We start from the raw sequence: 19,418 nt of genomic DNA on the forward strand, positions 1-19,418 counted from the left end.
CAGAGCGGCTTCCCAGTCAGTCCTTCACGAATACCGTACACGCCTTGACAGGGCTCTTGCGATGTAGAACAGTCTTTGTGAATTGGGTTCCCGTCTCGCACAAGTCCTACCTGGATATGATCTTCATGGCTGAACGCACGTCTTGGCGAATGCGCAGGTAGCGCAGCTTCTCCTCTGCTGACATGAGCTTCAGATAGCCTGACTCCTTGACTTCACGAATGTGATCTAGCGGCATGATGAGCAGACTGCTCGTCTCCTTTAGCATCTGAAACAGTACCTCCACCACGGCCCCGCCAAGCCCGGGTGTGCTCGTGAGCGGAGCCATCGCCTCCTTGTAGGCGGTTACGTCCTGCTTATAGACAAGTGCGCCGCGGTCATTCGCCGCGAAGCTCTTGAGGTGAGCTGCAATGCCGCGGTACAGGCACACGCCTAAGGTGCGAACAAAGGACGAAGGGCCACCATCGCCGTACAACAGCTGCTGGAGGTTCATTGTACGCGCCCGCGCCCGCACAGCACTGACGCTGGAGGTCGAGGCGGCGAGGCCGCCACTGGCAGGGGACACCACTGTCTCCAGAATGGAGGTGCTACTTCTACTGCCGCCGACCGCCTCTGTCGCTGCTGCCCGTGCGGCTTGAGAGAGCAACTCCTTAGGCTGATGTACCGCTGCGCCGAGGGAGCGGCTGGAGGCCATCTGCGACGCCGTCTGCCGCTGGTGCACCTGCCCATTGGAGAGTCGAATAAACTCGGAAGCCATATCAAATTGGCGTGTAATGTAGTAGCAGAACAAGGTGCAGGCACGCGTGCACGGCGGCGCTACCGCGGCGACGTCGCTGCCCTTCGAGTCCCCCTTGGGCAAGTAGTCGCTCTTCAGCTGATAGTGCTGTAGAATCGAGAGGGAGCGAAGCAGAATTGCCTGCACGCACATGTTCAGCACGCGCTCGGAGCGTTCATCAAGCGCCTCCAGAGCGGAGCCCCACGCCTCCTCGATGTCTTGAACGAGCCGCGGGTGTTGCTGCAACAGTGGGACGCAGATGGAGTTCGCCGTCTCGCTGAGACTCATAAGGGAGGACTGGGCGAAGAGCAGCATCCGAATGGCACACTGCTGCGACTCCAGCTTTGGCGGCTGCAGCAGCTCCTCCTCCGACTTTGGCTTCACCCGCCAGTTATCTCGATCGCTGCGTAGCGAATCCAGCACTTTGCGCAGCTCCGAATCGAGGTAGCTGCCGACGTAAGCGAGCGTGGCCTTGATGAGGTCGCACACGTACCAGCCCACCTCCTTGGGAATCGCGTACGCCTTCACGCGACCAGCCACCTCCTTTAGACATGTCACTACCTCTTTCATCTTTTTCATGTGCGCCTCGCGCAAGTCAAAGAACTCGCCCGGGATAGCGTGCAGGCTTCGCGTGTACTTTTCTTCGATCAGTGTGAAGTACCGGTTCAGCAGCTCCAGCTCCGTGCGCTGGTGGCTGTAGGCACTTCGCTGCACAAAGATGACGTCCACAAAGCGGCCGAGGAACTCGACCTGATTGGCGCTGAAGATGCTCTTGATCTCCTTCATGTACTCCTGGTAGAAGGAGTAGAGGCGCGTCTCCATCGTGTGGTGGTAGGCAATTACATCGGCGACCCGTGCAGCGCAGCGCCGCTTTGTGCGCGGGGTCAGGCCTCCCTCCGCCTGCATCATCGACGCCGCCTGGGTCTCCGCCAGTTTGATTTGCTGGCTCAGGAACGGCCTGACCACTCCGTCCGTGACGCGTGAGAGTAGCTGCTGGCGAGCTGTGTTGGTGGTGCCGAAGATTGTCTCGACGACGACGATATTGCGGCGAATGCAGTCGAGCAGGAAGCGGAAGGTTCGCTGCAGCTCCTTGTCGGTGTGCTGCCGGTAGTGGTCCATTGCGCGGATATCAGACGGCTGCGGCAGTGGTGGCAGCCCCGGCAACGGCTTTGGGCTCCATTCACTGAACAAAACCAGGCCCAAGTCGTTCATGGAGCGAGAAAAGAATAGGGAGAGCAGCTCATCGTTCGACGGCGTCAGCGTGTTGTACAAGGACGAGATGCGGCCAAGTGTCTTGAGCAGCGCGCGACCATACGCTTGATACACAGCCGTCTGCGGGTGTGCATTGTAGAAATCACTGAAGCACGTCACAATGTGGAAGAGGTCGGAGACGAGCTCCTTGCGCAGCCAGTTCACGTAAATTCGAATGTTCTTCACGTTGCTAGCCAATTCCCCAAGTTCGTTCGCCAGCAGCATGAGCCTTTGGCACCACTCGACCTGCGCCTCGGTGCAGAAGCGAAGGGCAAAAAGTCGATCAAGTCCGGCTGCGACAGCGGCGGCCTCAGCGCGCTGCATGCGCACCTGCATCAGGTCCACAATCGCACCCCCGTCCGCACCGCCACTGCCGTCCTCCATGACTGCCGCGGCCTCGTCGTCCTCCTCCGTTTCTTCCTGCACGTCCTGGCCATCCTCCGCAACGATCTCACCGCCACTGTCGCTCTGCATACGCGCCGCGTCATCATTGTCGTCAGGCCCGTCGTCGCCGGTTGCGGTTCGTGGAGATCGCTGAGGTGAAAGCGAACGCGCCTGGGCCCGAGGAGAGACGTCACGACTTGCTGCTCGACTACCACGTCGCGCGCCGCTGCGAAACACGCGTGGCCGACGCGCTGTGAGCGCTAGCTGAGCATCAGTTTCTGGAGTCTGTGCAGTCGCTGAGATAGATTGCTTCACAAGGGTGTTATCAACACCCACCTCCGAATCTGCGTCAGCCCCTACCAAGGGTGGGGAGCTCGATACAGGGCGTTTGGTGGCGGAGCTAGCTGTGCTCCCGAGACCAGAGCGCTTTGCGGTAGAGGCAGATGCACCGAGGTTGATTACCGTCGTGTAGAAACGAGGACGAAGGGCCGAGACGCGCCCGGCTGCCCAGCGCGTCGTGACAGCTGCGCGTTGAGTCTTGCGAGTGGCCGAGATGGACTCCAGCAGCGCGCGCAGCTCACCACTTGAGATGCCGGTCATCATTTTGAAGTAGCGCAGCAGCTGCGAAACCGACTTGCCACGCTGCACGCGTGCATTGGATTGGGTGAGATGCTGCTCAATACCAGCCGTGGCTGCCTGCGCATTGCTGACGCGATTCTCGTACAGCTGTAGCCGCGCAGAGGTCCCCTCAAGCCCGAGCCTCACCGTCGCCAGCCTCCGCTTCTCCCGGATCTCGACTCGCTTGCACCGCACCTCCTCGCGGTGCAGTAGTGTCTCCTCCTCCTCGAGTAGGTGGCGCACCTCCTCCAACGCCTCCTCCAGCGTGGACGTGAGTTGGCTAGCAAGACTCGCAAAGTCGGGGGTGACTTCACCGCCGCCACCGGAACGTCTATCCTCGTCAGCCATGCCACGCTTGTTGGACACTACCCCTCCTCGTGTGCGCATGCCCACCGGCATGCGACTGTTGCCAAACAGAGACGTGCCGTCGCTGCCTAGCAGCTGCGCTGCCTCACTGTCTGCACGCCCGCCAGCAACAGTGCCACCGCCACCGTCCTTGCCGCCACCCGCCCCGGCTGGTCCGCCAGCGGTGAGGAGACGCCTTTGCTCTGTGCGGTACCTCTGCAGCACTGGGTATAACAGCCACTGAGAAATGTTATTCACGAAGAGTGAAGAGGAGAAGGCGATGGCGCTGAAAAGGGTGCGGTCCACCACCATCCGTCGACCAGCCATGCCAGACTCCATAGTCGCCTCTGCAGCTGAGGGCGTACTCAGCGGTCCCTGAGTGGGCCTCAGTGAGGGCGCTGCGGTGGAAGCCCCAGGCACAGCGGAGCTGCTGCTGCTGTGTGTCGCGGAGGCTACTGCATCACCCCCAAAATCATGACGAGGCGTAACAGCAGAGACCTGCAAGTCTGACCGACTTTCACCCGGAATAGCAGTTGTACCGGCAATAGCAGTGTGTAGCCGAGCCCCTGATATTCTCGACGGATCCTCTGACAGCGGCTCTGATGCGCGTGCGACAGGCACAGTTCCCTTTGCAGAAGTCACGGAGGGTGCAAACCGTACCGTCGGCACAGCGGCCACTTCTGACTCATTACCACCGTCGTCCTGCTGCTGATGGCGGACGGCAGAGGAACGAAGAACACGACGCAGCCGCCGCGGCTGCTCCTTCGCGTCCTCGTCCATTACAGTCAGAGAATCGCCTTAGAGGCGAGTCGGGTGACGCAAAGGGGGCGAAAAGGGAGTAGACACGGCCAAACACAATGGGAGAAGAGAAGCCCAGCAACGCAAGAGGGGGGCTGAAGAGGCGCAGCAAGTGTGTGTGTGTGTGTGTCAGCAAAAACAAATATAGGAGAGATGCGCCAAGCTCGAGGGAGCCGTGGAAATGCTCAGAGGGAAAACATGCAGTGCGCGGCCCATAGAACTATCAGCACAGGTGTAGGTGTGTGGTGCGGCAGTTCATTCTTTGGAGCAGGGAGGGAGACGTAAGAGAACCGGGAGAGGAGGAAAGGAGAGACAGTGAAGCAGCGTATGGGAATGTGTGTGTATCTTATGCGTGGAACGGTAGGAGAGTGAAAAGGACCACCTCACCATGAGTGTGAGTGGGACGGTCTACCGATGAAAAGGAGAAAAAATATGTAGACACACCCACCCACCCACACACACACACATATATATATATATATGCACGCAAAGGCGCGCCATCAGAAGTAGAGAACGAGTTTGCAGGCCCTCCCACACCCCAGCGAGCTCATTTTACTTCTCTTCCTATCCCTTCTAGAGGAGAGCCATGCTCTTGAGTGGAAGAAAACATCTCCACCCCCTCGTCTGTGGGTGTGTGTGCGTGGGTCTTTTCAAAGTCCGCCTTGAATATTTCTTTTTTTCGCTTACGTTTTCCGTTTGCTCCCGTGCCGTTGTTGGAGCGCGACAAACTCACCCAACACACACACACACGCCCAGTGAGAGACACACGCACACACGCACAGGCAAGGCACCGCATTCCTTCCTTCAACGATCCTGCATACGCTCCCCCCCTCCCCATCTCCTTTCTCCTATTCACCCCACACAACAAGACATGCTTCAACATTTTCGTGAAGACGTGCGACCATCACCCCTTCCCCCCTTCGCCCCGCTCACCGGATCGCGGCTTCACGAACTCTTACAAGGGTTGAGTAAGCAGGGAGAGGCATCTGGTGAGTGTGGAGAAACTAGCAGGAGAAAGAGAGAGCAACAGCTGAGGAGAGAATGACAATGACCTGAGCGCGTGCCTGGTAGCTTGTTCTTGTGGTTCAAAGAGAAAATACTCGAGAGTTTCGCGCAGCACTTTTCTGCGTTTTCTATTCCTTCTTCGTTCTAGAGGCAAAGCAGCACACGCACGCAGACAAATCACGAACGCCTCTGTACGCTCGGCGCCCCAGCATGACGTGCGTGTGGGCGTGGGAAGGGGGAGGAGGAGGGGGGGCAGCTGAGCACAAAGCATAAAAACACCCGCGCGCACCGCAAGGGGATAGAGGCGTAGGCAATCACACGTTTTTTTTTTCAGGTACCAGAAGCGCACAGATACGAAGGCATGCAAGTCACACTCTCCTACCCAACTGACAGTGACGAGGGGAGAAGAGCGGGGAGTTCTCAAACGTGTCTGCAATAGAGAGTGAGAGAGAGAGGGGGGGAGGGGGAGAGGAGAACGAGAGCCACACCAACATGAAACGTCACAGACGCTGCGCTGCGCTTGCCTGGCCATATTTTTCCCCTGGTAGGTAGTTAGGTGTGCGTGCGTGTCGTGCACACGCGTCTGCAGAGCACGCCACTAACTGAAAGTGTCAAAAAAGCCCAGCAAGCGAAGGAAGGAAAACGAAAATGCAAAGAGCTCCCCGCGTGTCCGACAGAAAGGGGTAAAACAAACAAACAAATTTGTGTCAAGGAGAAAAGAAAAACGACCCTGCAGCCAACAGCTCCTACAGGACGAGGCAAAGGACGAAGAGAACGAGATGCGAGAGGTGCGTGAGAAGCGATAGGATGCCGATGGCAGTACTAGTACGAGTGACACAGAGAAGAGAAACGGCATGAGAAAGAGAGAGAGAACGGTGTCCGGGGGAGGGGCAGAGGGCGGACACACACAGACACACCAACAAACACCTCCTCCTCCTATAATAGGCTAAATAGAAAACAAAAAAAAAAGCATCAAGCAACAGCCCTTTGAGGAGACCAATCCGGAAAGGTCATACCCTTTACTTCGCTTTCGTTCGTTGTACGCTCATTCGTTTCTCTTCACCTTTTGGTTTGTTCCCCTTTTCCCCGTTCTTGAAGTTTAAGGGGGGAAGGAGGAGGCACCCCGCGCTTGTGCCGTTAGGCCCATATCAACGAGACTCCGTTGCGCAAGCACTGCACAACTGCCAAACAAAAGGAGGAGCTCTGCAGAGAACGTAGCCTGGTTGATTCAGATTCCGGTGGCTGTGGTGCGTGCACGCCATGACACGAGAGAAGAGAGGTGTAAAATAAAACTAAAAAAAGGGAGGGGAGAGGGAGGAGGGGAGATAAAACAAAATTAGGTGATGAAGAGAAGGAAATAAGGAAGGGAGAGAAGAGAAGCGAGGTGACGAAGGGAGGAGGACAGGGGGTAGACAGGGGGGGGGGATGATGATTAATCAACACGCTCTCGTTTCCTTCAGAATGGCACCAATCAAGCACGCACCACGAGCACTTGCGCAACAAAGACTCCAAGCTGCAGAGAAACAAAATGGGGGAAATTGGAGGAGGAAGAGAGACGCATATCCGACACGTCACGCTCATACAGGTGCAGATCTGCATGAGCGGAAAGCTGAGACGACACAACGCCTGTGTTTCATTGAATACTCCGCTTCATGCGCCCCTCACCTTGTTACCACCCCTTGCGCTCTGGAGGCTTGCGGAACAGCTCATGATACGGAGACATGGGCAATGCGTCAGTTTTTCTTCTTTGCAGCCAAAGCCGCAGCAGCCGCACCAGGTGTCGCAGCATTCTTCTTGTTGACAGTACTGCTGCCGCTGGCGCTGCCCAGGGCCGACTTCAGCGGGTGGGCACGCTTCTTGCCACGAATTCTGGGGACGCAGTAACAGCACCAGACACACATGAAAAACCCGCAGACCATCACGATGTTAGCAAGCAGAAGGATGATAACCACACCGTTGTAAAAGACGGTCTCCACATCCACTAAGAGGTCCATGAAAGCCTCAGTTACGTTGGTGAAGATAGAATCCCACTTGCCCTCCTGCGCCGCGGCCACGATGTTCTTGACAGTAATGATAGCGCCGTCGGGCATTTTAGCCCCGTAGATATAATATGCAATGAAGAGCTCCACCCAGACCTTGTATAGATACTCGTACATGGCCACCGCCACTGCTACTGGTGGCAGCACAGCGAGAGCGAGGATGCCAGCAGTGACGCCTAGGCAGATCGGTACGGACATGTGGCCCATCATGACAGCAAACTTCTTCGCAAATTCCATCATCAGCATATCCTGCCGCTTGCCTGACGCAGGCCACAGCTCAGTGTAAATCATCTCCGCCTTGTCATAGTAGTATTGCGCTGACTTCGTATAAGAGGCGACAACGGGAGTGTAGGAGCTGATCATGTATTGAACCACGCCGCGCGCGGTCATGTAAAGCGTCTTCCAGTGTGCGATGATAAAACGAACGAACTGAGTGTACACCTGCACCACGTCGCTCGTCGAAGTCACCGCTGGCTGACTATCAAGCCAGTCCTGTGCCTCGGTGATACACGTCTTGGGAATGTCCCCGCCATACATGCGCAGTGTTTCGATATCGTAGACGAGCAGATCGTCCTGTTTCGTAGCCAGCCGCTTCTCCAGCTCCGCGACCTTGCTCGGGGCGTGTACACGGGCCTCATTGAGCTCCGAGCGGGCATCGCGAACCGCAGCCGCCGTCCGCTGGCGGTGCTCGTGCACACGGAAAAGGTACTCTTCAACAGCCTTCACACACCCCTGCGGTAGCTCCTTGGCTGAGTAACGGATCATGTCCACGGAGTCAATCCTCCGCTTTGCCCTCTCCTCATACTCGCGCGCCCTGTCCTCCTCCTCCTTGAGCCGACGCGCCTCGGCGGCCTTGCGCTTGAGCTCCATCTCCGCTTCCTGGCGCTGACGCTCCTCCTGGCGACGAGCCTCCTCCCTGGCCTCACGCTCTTTCGCGGCAGCCGCCTTAGCTTTAGCTGCCTTCACGGCAGCCTCTGTCGCTGTCGAAGTAGCGCGGGCCACAGGCTCGCCGACAGAATCAGTGCCAGCGTCGGCCATATCATCCTGAGCATGTACAAAGGCCATCATGACGACCAAGAAAAGCAGCACGGTGGCGACGCACAACAGGGTGCGCCGACGAGACATCGCATGAAAGAGCTTCATTCTGCGTGCTTGTGCCGTCTCTCTCTCTCTCTCATACAGACTCTGGGTGTATGTGGGTGTGTGTGTGGGGGAGGAGGGGGGTGATACGTCCAAGTGCCACCTCCTCCTGTGCTGCCCACACAATAAGCCTGCCCCTTCTGTTTCCGTTGTGCCTCCCCTTTGAATCCGGCTCAGGCTCCGAAGAGAAGGGGGAGGGGAGGAAGTGAAGGCGATGTTCAGAGTCGAGCACGTCCCTTTGGTTTGAACTGGTGGTGACGAGTCAGGCCACAGGGCGGGTAGGGACGTATCTGGATGGACGCTCTTGATGGAAGTACGGTAGAGCTGAAGAAAACACAGCGAAGGATAAGAAAATGGTCTAGAGGGAGTGTAGAGCAACGGCGCGCCTATGCCACCGACAGGAATCACGAACAAGTACACACGCTAACTCACAAGCTGAGCTTTGTTGACAATAAACACGCACGACACAGCTCAGTTACCCTGTTCCCTGAACAATGCAGCGAGAGACGCGGAGAAGGGGAAGAGTGTGCAGCACGCACTCTGAAAATGACGCTTAACGGGGAAAAGGTACCTAGTCAAGAGAAGATAGGCGTGTCGTCTAGGGGGAAAATGTGGTGCTTGCGATGGTGGTGCGGGTGGACGAGGAGTAAGTGGCCAAGAAGAATGCGATACCGGAGAGACGGAGTAGAAATAGAAGACTTGACAGAAAGAAGAGATGTGCACAACAAGGAAAGGGGAAAGAATGCGGTGAGAGTCAGGCTTGCGCTATAGCTGTCTCGCGTCGCACACTATCGATCGACCTTTCTTGCTCGTTTCCACTAGCTCTACTACGGGCTCCTGGGTATGGAAAGCGTATCGGTATTACATGCCTCGACACTCCTTCTTGTATTTTTTCGGCTATTCTGCTGCGTTATGCGTAATGGTCGTGTACAAGGGTATTTGTGCCTTCAGTGTAAGGCATACATGCTTCGCGTGTGTGTGAGGGGGGGTGTTTAAGTCGTCTCATCGACCCCCCCCCCAACCATCCACCCACCCACACACACACACACACACCAAGCAGATTGAATACCGCACACATGCGAAGATGACGGTCGTCGGATCATCCCATGCATGGGGGGATGTGTACGCAGATTAAGAAGTGAAAAGAACGAAGGAGGGGAATGAATTCCGTGTTGGTCATCGCACCATGCACCCGCCCCGCCGTCCCAGACGAAAGAGAGAGGGAGCAATCGAGCGTCAAGAACGAGAACAATAAAAAGGCACGAAAAGAAGAGGGGAAGGGCGCAGTACAGGAGTGTTGGTAGCGGCTGCATTCGAATGAGCTAAAGTCGCACTAGACAGATGTGGCCACCCTTCCGTCTTCTTCCTTTTGCTGTTGTTGTTGTTTTGAATGTCCCTTTCAGGCCGCTCAGATGCGAGTTTGCACAGCGATCTGAAATGTATACGTCATCACCGGTGAATCAACCACACAGCAGCACACAACGCGTTGTGCGTTGGGGGAAGAGGGGGGAGGCTGTTGCCTATATAATCGGCGCTGGATCCAACGGGTTGCTCGTTTTTCCGTTTGTTTGCCTTTCTTTCACTGCTTTATCGGCGTAGCGCCACCGTAGAGAACTTTCGATCACAGCTGATTATGCTCCGTCCCTGTCGACCTGCCTTGTAGGCTGCGTCTACGATGGGCAAAAAGTCGTACAAGTCTTCAAACGCAAAGAAGTTAATCTTGTTATTGTTACCCGTCCCGACGTCGACGCGGATGTGTCGATTCCGGTAGAAGAGCATAACAGCGAATGGGTCACGGTCATGGCCCAGCTCGTAGAGGTCGTTGAATGCCGTCACCTCACGGGTGTCCACGAAGTACATGGTGCAGTACTTACATACCTTGGGTGCAAGTTCGCTGAGCAAGGCGTCCATCTGACGGGTGCGCAGGTAATGCTCGTTAGCGTTGGTGGACAAAAGCGCTGCGGCCGTGACCGACGTCACCACGCGCCCATCAACCCCGCCCGCATCGCAGCGCTTGTGCTTACGAGTGGAGAGCGCCGACGAAGACGAAGCTAATGACCCCTCAACCGCCGTGGAGGCCGAGGTGGTGGGGCCACGCTGCGTCGGTCGACTGTACTCCTCCGCTTCCGTTTCGGCGGAGGTGTAGCTGCTAAATCGAATCAGCACCAGCTTGTCTGCAGAGTCCAGCACAATGTGACGGTCAACGTCCCATGCGCTGTGCAGGGTGATAATGTTGGTCATTGTTAGCGAAGTCTTAGGCTTCGCTGTGGACAGCCAAAAATCGGGAGCACTTTTGCAGTATGAACCGGGTGCAGTGGGAGGAGCGGATGCCGCTCGTTGAGCTCTGCGCACACGACGCTCGAAGGCCTCTCTGCCCAGAAGAAGCGGCAGTAGTAAAGACGGAACAAGGGAAAATAAACGAAGGGAAAAGGACATGGGGATGGCCAGTAGCGATGCGAGGCCGAGACGACAAACAGGCCCAAGCGGCAGAAAAAGTGGAGGAGACAGATGTGAGTGTGTTTGTGCGCACGTCATGGAAGCGCCGAAGGCCAGTGAGAAACGAGGGGGAGGGGGAAGAGGAGACGTCAAAAAGAAAAAGAGAACAGAGACGTCGATGCGGGCTCAGCAAGCAAGCAACGATTTGCGAGTAAAGAGCTGTCCGTCCTTCCTCATTTGAAGTGGACGTCAGACTCACGCATGCACGAGCACAGACGTGAACATCGTACGCCTGCTTCATGCGTGCCTCCACGAGAGAGCCAAGCAACACCAAAACAAGGGCACCTGAGCAGCAGTCAGCATTCCTGTCAAAGAGACTCTGTGCGACGTGCGGATGGATGAAGAACATCACGCATCTCTCTGTGTGTGTGTGTATATTTTTTTTGTTTCTCCGCCCTCGAGTCCCTACTGCTTTCCAAAACACACCAGTGCGCTGCAAAAAGAAAAAAAAATATGCGCGGCCAGTGAATTTCGGCCACACCCCTTTTTTTTGCCTTTACCCGGACCGCAGAGCGGCAGAGAAAGAGAGGGAGGGGGAGAGAGCTGAGGCTACCAATACCCGCCCCCGTCAGGTATGGGCGAGAGCCAGTGCTAGGGTGGATTCTGGATTCCAGGGACAAGATCGGAAGCAGAATGACTTGACCAATACCAGGACAGTATAGAACAACGAGGCGAGGAAAAGAGAAAGAATCACACAACGAATATACCAAAGCTACTGAGTCGCTTGAGGAAAAGAGACAACGAACGCTACACTGGGGGAGCGCAGACCTCGTACTTCTTCGCAAAGGGGAAGGGCCTCTCTCTCTCTCTCCTCCGCACCTCGGGAGCCTTTCGCGCCAATTCCGCGCCCAGACCGAACAAGTCACGGAGCCGTGGGGCAAGACTAGAGAAGTCAGCCAGGTCAGCGCGTTTCACAGAGTGAGTGTTACGACGCTCTCGACTCGTGAGTACCAGGAGAAACCAGGAGGTGCTTGGCTGTCCTGGCACAGGGAAGTTTCCTAAACTACGGAAGGGCCAGTGGAAGAGAGAAGTCATGGTGGATTTTGACGTCGTGCCTGTAAAGCACCTTCTCGTCGAGAAGCAACGTGCGCCAGGCAGAGCATTGGAGACGCTTTGGGGAGCAGATGCAAAGCAGCGCTTTCCATCCCGCTTCACCTTATTCCCGCACGTCCAGTGAATGGTATTGCCATACGCACCGACCTAATAGGGTCTGGGAACGGTATTGCTTGGGGGAGTTGGCAAAGAGAAAATGCTATGCCCCGGCTGGGGGGGGGGGGGGGGGGCAGAGAATGCGAGAAATATCGGTGTGGTGCACGGTTGGAATGTGTCGCTCTCTCGGGGGTGTCACATGATAGGCTTGTGGTGGCTCTCTCTCTCGCGTAAGAAAGGGATCGCAGGGGATTGGGGTCACCTATTGCACTCCAGAATTAGTCTCTCAGCAACTCTCACACCCCTCTGAGATGAGAAGCTCTTGGGTAGCTTTCTCTCCAGATGGAAGCGAAACAGTCGCGGAATAAACTGGTTCGACCAGTAGGGGGGGGGGGCACACAATGTAGGTGTGGAGGCAGCGTCAGAGAACGAGCAACGTAGTGGCTCTTCATCTTAAGAGGGTTGAAGGACGAGGCGCCGATGAATGGCTGGTAGCCCCGTCTGGCAGTAGAGTAGGTGGTGCATAGAGCAACGCACCTCTGACCTGCACCTATAGGGGGTAGCCGTGATAGGGCTGCCACCAGCACCTCAAAGGATAGCCTGGAATAGTCGCGGTCAATGGGGACGGTGGCCTGCCGGGGTTGGGGAGCGGGGCGTGCTCGGTTGCTCATAGCGCCTCGGTGAGGAATAGGGCACACGGTCTATCGTCGTAAAAAAAAAAAATATGTGGTAAGGACAGCAGCCAATCTAAGGTCTGTTGAAAGCGTCACACGGCAGTTTCTAAGCCACCCGTAGCGAGTTCGCGCTCGACTAGACGTGTGTGCGGTGCATCCGGCCAACCAGAGAATCCCGGTTGGCGCACAGACGTTAGCAATCAGGAGAAAAGGCACCTAGGCCATTGGTCGTGGGACGCAAGACTTCGGGGTAGCCGTCAGCAGCCGAGGGATTGAGATCGACCCCGCCAGGACGACGCACGGGGAAGGGCCTCGGAGGCAGGTGGAGTCGTCGTTGGAGGAGGGGTCGAAGGAGGCGAGGTCGGATGCGAGCTGACTTCGTCGGCCTACAGTGAAAGCAGTGGTGTAACGTCGGCCATCTCACAGAATGTGCCGGAGTTGTCCGTCGAGTTGGTCACAACCCAGCAAAGCCATCCAAGGTGCAGTCCCACATCGCATTGGATGTCCGCCGCATGTCGTTTATATCGGGCAGTGAGCGCTTGACGTTGTCCGCGGAGTTATAGCGCTGTAGGGGCCTGTATTCCAACTCGCTGGCACGCATACGTAAAAAGGGGGCCATCAGCTGGTCCCACACCCTTCACTACATCCTGTTCTTTTGCTATCGTGCACCTCACGGCAACAGTTTTGCTGCGGAAGCCAAAATAAGCTCCACGACGATCTGCACAAGCCACGCGCGCTGCACATCTAACGCGGCCACCTCAGCATCCACCACTTCGGCCGAAACAGACAGCCCCGATGCCACGGTAGACCCGGGGCTGAGACCACCACCAAAGCCAGTGCCACGCCCACGCATACCTCGGCCTCGGTTGTAGTACCCTCCTCCAGCACCAAGCCCTACGCCTCCACTACGATTCGTGTAGTAGGAATTGTATGGCTGATAGGTACCCGGTCCAGCCCTGCTGCTCGGCGACGCTAACGTAGCTGTCACGTTCAACTGCGAGCGAACATGCTGCCAGGTGCGAAACTCGGCGCATGGCTCAGCGTTGCCAACAGTTACCTCTTCTTCGTGGCGTTCACGTTGCCCTGACACGGTGGACACGTCTTGAGTGGCCAGTCGATAGCTGTGCGATACCTTCGGAGCCGTCGCCATCGCGGAAGTGCCCGAAGCCACCGCTGTGGTGGCGGTTGAGGAGGCGAAAGATGGCGCTAGCAAGGCTGTTGTGACGGCAAACGTAGGAGAGCCGCCGGCAGCGGGGACCGCTGTTGGCGTCGTCATGGGTGACGGTGGAGACGCGGCGTTTGAAGTGGAAGCAGCAGGAAGGAGGGGATTGCCTACAGTGAGAACTGCCTTGGTGCCGACGATGCGCAGTGACTGCTGGAAGACACACAAATCGCCTTTCTCTTCATCGATTGGGGAAAAGTTGCCGCTGCCGGAGTCGGCTATATGGAGAGAAACACAGAGATAGGCTGGGCGCGTTGATGCGACACTGCCTGCTACCGTCTCTACTCCCTCGCCACTTTCCTTGGCGGTCCCCTCAATGCCATAGTACATCTCCGCCTGCACGCAGAGAGGCTGGCGCGTCTCGGGGACACGGCGGAGCACACGACCAACTACCATATCAGGGCACGTCCAGTCAAGCAGGTGCAGTACAACCGCTACGGCATCCCAGCCGAGACTAGCCATAATGCCAAGCGACGCGGCCGCCGCCGAGCCGTCTGAGAGAAGACTTCCGCGGCCAATCGCTACCATACAGATGTGACGCACTGCGCCAACGACACCCGCCGCCGCATCCACGGCGATGGAGGTTGGGGCAGGCGCCAGAGGCCCTTTCTTTAGACCCCCCTTCGGCTTTGACGCCGGCGCACCCGGCGTGTCAATCGCGGTAGCGGTCGGTGTAGCGGTAACTAAGCTCCTCTCAGAGGCAAACGAGCTCCCCTTCCCCGTGGCTCCACCGCTAAACCCCTCAGCATCTTGGAGCGTGCTACCAAAGGTCGAGCCCATAAGGTCGAACATAGAGAAACCGCCATTACTGTCGAATGCCGGCATCACCGTATTGGTAGACAACCTCGTGAAGACGCTTCTACCGCCCAGCACAGCATTCGCGGGGTTCGAGGCCGGCGACGCTGTGCCACCTCTCCGGCCTGTGGCACGCCGCACGCCAAGTGACTTGCGCAGCTGTGCCACCGCCGCTGCAGACCACCCACGACGGCAGCCGCCACCGCGGTAGAGAAAGAGTCGCTTCATCTCCGGCTTGCCACGCGTCACAGCAGCGGCTGCGGCTGCACATGTGGCTAACGTCTCTGCCGACAGTGCGCACTCGACAACAACCTGCTTATTGTGCTCAAGCAACCAGAGCAGCGCCGTTCGAACTCCAGCCTCGTCGCAGTTTGCGCCGTAGTCCACTAAATAAATCACCTCCACGTCGTCCACGAGAGAGTTGCCGGAATTGCCAGTCGCTGCATGGGTAGGACTGAGGGACGCCGCACCCGGTCGCGCAGACCAAAATCCCGCGCCTGTCACCGTTGTTGAGGAAGAGAAAGGCGCAGTGCCACCGCTCCGCGTATTCAGCAACGGCTTAAGGAACCAACTCCAGGCCGTCGCGATGACGCAGTCCTTCTCTCGAGCGGCGGTTGAGGCAGCACTAGCGCTTGCCAGGATAGATGAGGTGACGGCAGCGCTTGCCGCGCTAGTCTTCCTCGACTCAGCCCCTGCACCAAGACCTGTGGTCAGGTCTGCCACACCGTCTGAGACGCGCACCAGTACATTCACCAGGGGCTTGTCATCTCCAGCCGCAGCGCTTTCCGTGGCCTGCGGGAGACGATAAAACTGCACACATCGCAGCGCAGTCGCGCAGGCCATCTCTGCGGATGCCTTCTTTTCCGCGTCGCTGACGGTGAAGTCTGTCAAGGCATTGCTGCTGTGGCTCACCTTGGCGTCCTCGGTGCCGACAACGACGCTCACGCGGAGGCCGCCTGCGTGAATTGCACACCACTGCTGAAACACGCGTGATCCTGTGCCAATTATGGCAACGCGGGGCGTCTCAGAGCCTCCATCGGCGCCGCTGCCAGTGAGGCCGCCGCCACGAGCACGGCCAGACGAAAATGAGTTAGTGCCGCGCCCTGTGGTACCTCCACAGTAAGAAATCCCTGCCGAGGCACCGCGCCCACGACCTCCTAGACCGTCAGCGCTAAAGCCCGCCCAATTCATGCGGGAGGATATGAAGAGCGAAAGAAGTTTGGGCTACTGAGACTATCAGCGTGTGTGTCTCTACGTGGGTGTACGTGACAGCAAATCGATCGAAGAGACAGCACAGTCAAATGGAGCTGTAGCAACAGCTCCAGGCTTCTGGGGTCGTTACTCTTCGTAAGGGCGGAGCACCGCAGCGAAAAGGCAAAGAGTATCAACTAAAAGAAGAAGGAGAGATGAACATGTGCGTTGCCGGGGTGCCGCTGCACTTCTGAATGCGTCACTCTGCAAGTGGGGGTATGAGCGTTCAGACCACTACTTTGGGGTGGGGATGTGTATGTGTGGGTGTGAACCAGCATGTGCGGCACTCATGAGGAAGCGCAGACCGCAGTGCGCGCCCTCCCGTGTGCACAGCAGAGCAGAGGGGAGAAGGACCTCACGAGGTCCACACTCAGAGAGTTCCCGTGCCGCGCCACAACGCTCAACTAATCCAGTCGACTGCTTCAGGGCGAAGGGAGAAAAGAGATGCGGCAATGCCTGTCTGGGTGGGTGTGTGGGTGGGTGTGTATACGCCGTGGCACGTGACCCCGTCACTCAGGCGCGGTCACCGCAGGAGCAGCGAACCGCGGAAAGATCAGAAATGAGAGCTGAAGAGCAGGTGTAAGAGAGAGAGAGAGAGAGCGGATGATAAGCGTTGGGCATCGCACCAGGAGAGTAAAGCATCGAAAGTCATAGAGATGAGCGAGAGGAGAGAAGAGAGAGTAATGCAGCTTTGAGTGTCTGCGAAAGTATAGGGGAGTGGGAAGAAAGTGCCACATGGGCTGACACACTTTCTCATGGTTCCTCCCCCTCCGAAGCCACCTAAAGCGCTATGAAACGCTGTATTAAGCCGCTGCGTATGAAATGGTCTCTGAGCGCGCACACGTGCACAAGTGCTTGGGTCCAGTCAGATACAGCTGAGTCAACGATGTTTGGTATGCAAGTACCCGCACATGCCCCCTCCCCGTGGGGCACCTGCATGCCCTCACTTCCACATTTTTCGCTCCTTCACACTCTGTTTGGTATACGGTGGTGATGCTGTTGTGGCTCCTCTGCTCACCCGCTCCCTTCCCCTTTCTCCCTTCGCTTTTCCTCTTTCCCGTGGGGATTGAAGGGGGCCTTTCCTGTTCGCGTTTTAGCTGACTGAGCGTAGAGGTGTTCAGGTGATTGCAGGGGAATGTTTAGATGAAGCCAAGAGAAACGCACGCCTGTGCCCTCCACTTCCCCGTCCTCTCCAGTGTGAGCATGGACACAGTCCGAGGAGGACAAAGAAATGGGGAGGGGGGAAGGGGTGGCTGATGAAAAGAAGGTTGGAGAGTGACAGTAGGACTGGAGGAAAAGATGAGAGAGTGGGAGAATAAGCCTGAAGAACAACGGATGGGCATGAAAGGAGATAAATGACAGAACAGCCCGCCTGTGGAGCGCGCTCGAGTGGGGCGGGGGGGGGGGGGGGCAAATAAAAAAAAAGACGCCACGGATCTGCCATGGGAAACCGAATAAAAAAACAAAAGAGAATTGTGAGGAAGAGAGCGGGATTGTCAACAACATCCAAAGAGAAGCAGAAGTAGGGCTCCAATGGCACCAACCTGAGCCCCCTTTGAGGGCCCGGCTGCTGAGAACAGAGCAGAGGCATGGAGAAAATGCGGGAATCAAAAGGCACTCCCTAAGAAGAAGCATAAACAGGAAAAAAAACCCGAGATATTCAAGTGCACACACGCACACACAGCAGCCGCTGCTACAGTTATCTCTGCTGGGAGACGTGATCAGTCCTTCCGTTTGCATTTGAATTTGGTGCTAGGCCTGGGCGTCACGCGCATCGATGCAGACGCATGCCGACATCATGGCGCATACACTGCCCTTTCTCTCTACACAGTAGAAGCGCATCGTTGCGGCTGATGAAGGTATACTCAAGTATCTTATTCATCACGGCCTGCATCTTCAACAGTGCCACCGCCCAGCAACGCGTACGCTTTTCCTCCGTCGTGAGCCGCTGCGCGTCGCCGTCGGCGTCCGTGTAGAGGATCACAGATACACTACCCCACGGCTCCGTGCGTCGGGTGTTAGGTGTATCGCCCTTTACCGTGCGCTTCTCATTGGAGTGCAGGTTGTGCGCCTCGCAGTACTCCATCTCGGGTCGGTCTGTCATGGGCAGACACATGTAATCCAGCCGCAGCGCTCCCTTCTGCCGCGGCGACGTGCAGATCCTGCTCAAACGTCCCTTTCGAAGGGAACGAACAACGCTGTGGGAGTCACCTCGCCATCCACATCAAATAGCGCGTTACCCATAGCAGGGACGATGGTGCGTGTGTCATTCTGCGTAACAACGCGGCCCGTCACCTCGGTCGACATCTGGAAGTTCATGAGGTGCACAGCGGGTAGCAGACGCAACACCAACCAATATCGCCCAGGGCGCCGCTGCGGCCCCAGCTCTGGATTGGTACGAATTTTGTTCTCCAGGAATGCCTCACTACTGCTCAGCTTCGGCACGCCTGCCTCGTCAATCCTGCGCGAATCGCCCATCTGCTTCACAAAGCTGCGCCTTCTATTGATATAAGGATACCTGATGCCGGTGACAAACATGCCCATTCGCGTGAATGTGAATCTGGGCACGCCCAGACAGTGTTGATTGCCCCGAGGGGGCCTACACGAACAGCCGGTGCACTCATGTTGCTCCTTGAGTGTGTGTGTGTGTGTGTGTGTGTGTTCACCTGAATGTCCGAGCTTGAATATGCGCCACGTAAGTAGGTGGGGCGGCTGTACAGTGGCCTGCCTGTCTGCGCAAGTAGGCAGTGCGATACTTCGAGGTGTGTATTGTTTGGGAGGGGGTAGTCGTTCTGCTTTACTTGTTTGGCTTTCTGCTTCTCTCTTTTCCTCCTGTTGTTGCTGTTCTTGTGGGATGAGCCGCGCACGTCCAAGCAGCAGAAGTCGAAAAAGGGGGGGAGGAGGGAGAGAGTGAGTCTCACATTGAGATGTGGGTGTAGATGAATGTAATGCCCTGATGCCCTCACAGAAATATATGTATGTATGTACGTGTGCGCGCGTGCGCGTATACTAGTCGACAGAGAAGAAAGTGCAAGAGACGAGTCACCATAACATGAGTCAGAAGAACGGTGTGAAAGATACCGACGCCCATCACGGTAACCCTTCTCTTCGCAAATCATCTCATCGCCTTCACCACAGCGAGAGTGCGGTACGTGTCAGCCGTTAAAACAAGGGCATGCGCAGCTAACACGCAGACCCCTTCGGCCTCATAAAGAGAAAGAGACATACTGAACATCCTCATCGATACAGTGCCAAGCTCGATTGGGGTGAATGTTAGGGAGGTTTCTACAAAAGACTACCTCGGCCCCCTCCCCTCTCCTTCTGTTTAACCTTCAGTTTTCTCCGCACAGGCACGCACGTGAATATGCGTGAATACCCCACAGCACACGTACACATTGACGCACGCCGTGGTAATCACGACAGTCGTCGACTGTGACTGCCATCGCCTCCCAACAAGGAGAGGAAGTGATTTATACTGC

General features: G+C 56.8%; 4 protein-coding genes and 1 pseudogene across 4 annotated transcripts; all 5 read right to left on the reverse strand.

The window, feature by feature from the left end:
* Positions 1-106: 106 nt before the first annotated feature.
* On the reverse strand, positions 107-3,424 carry LPMP_230790 (hypothetical protein; the record flags this gene model as incomplete). The annotated part of the gene is made up of 1 exon (XM_010700934.1): positions 107-3,424. One exon carries the CDS (start codon positions 3,422-3,424, stop codon positions 107-109), a length of 3,318 nt encoding a protein of 1,105 aa, XP_010699236.1.
* A 3,482-nt stretch (positions 3,425-6,906) lies between these two features.
* On the reverse strand, positions 6,907-8,355 carry LPMP_230800 (hypothetical protein; the record flags this gene model as incomplete). Its single annotated transcript, XM_010700935.1, has 1 exon — positions 6,907-8,355. The coding sequence occupies one exon, from the start codon at positions 8,353-8,355 to the stop codon at positions 6,907-6,909; it is 1,449 nt and encodes a 482-aa protein (XP_010699237.1).
* A 1,584-nt stretch (positions 8,356-9,939) lies between these two features.
* On the reverse strand, positions 9,940-10,593 carry LPMP_230810 (spliceosomal U5 snRNP-specific protein, putative; the record flags this gene model as incomplete). The annotated part of the gene is made up of 1 exon (XM_010700936.1): positions 9,940-10,593. One exon carries the CDS (start codon positions 10,591-10,593, stop codon positions 9,940-9,942), a length of 654 nt encoding a protein of 217 aa, XP_010699238.1.
* A 2,748-nt stretch (positions 10,594-13,341) lies between these two features.
* On the reverse strand, positions 13,342-15,531 carry LPMP_230820 (hypothetical protein; the record flags this gene model as incomplete). The annotated part of the gene is made up of 1 exon (XM_010700937.1): positions 13,342-15,531. The coding sequence occupies one exon, from the start codon at positions 15,529-15,531 to the stop codon at positions 13,342-13,344; it is 2,190 nt and encodes a 729-aa protein (XP_010699239.1).
* Positions 15,532-17,704: 2,173 nt separating this feature from the next.
* Positions 17,705-19,058, reverse strand: LPMP_230830 (annotated as a pseudogene).
* Positions 19,059-19,418: the final 360 nt, after the last annotated feature.

This window comes from Leishmania panamensis, assembly GCF_000755165.1.
Source record: "Leishmania panamensis strain MHOM/PA/94/PSC-1 chromosome 23 sequence".
Lineage (NCBI taxonomy): Eukaryota > Euglenozoa > Kinetoplastea > Trypanosomatida > Trypanosomatidae > Leishmania > Leishmania panamensis.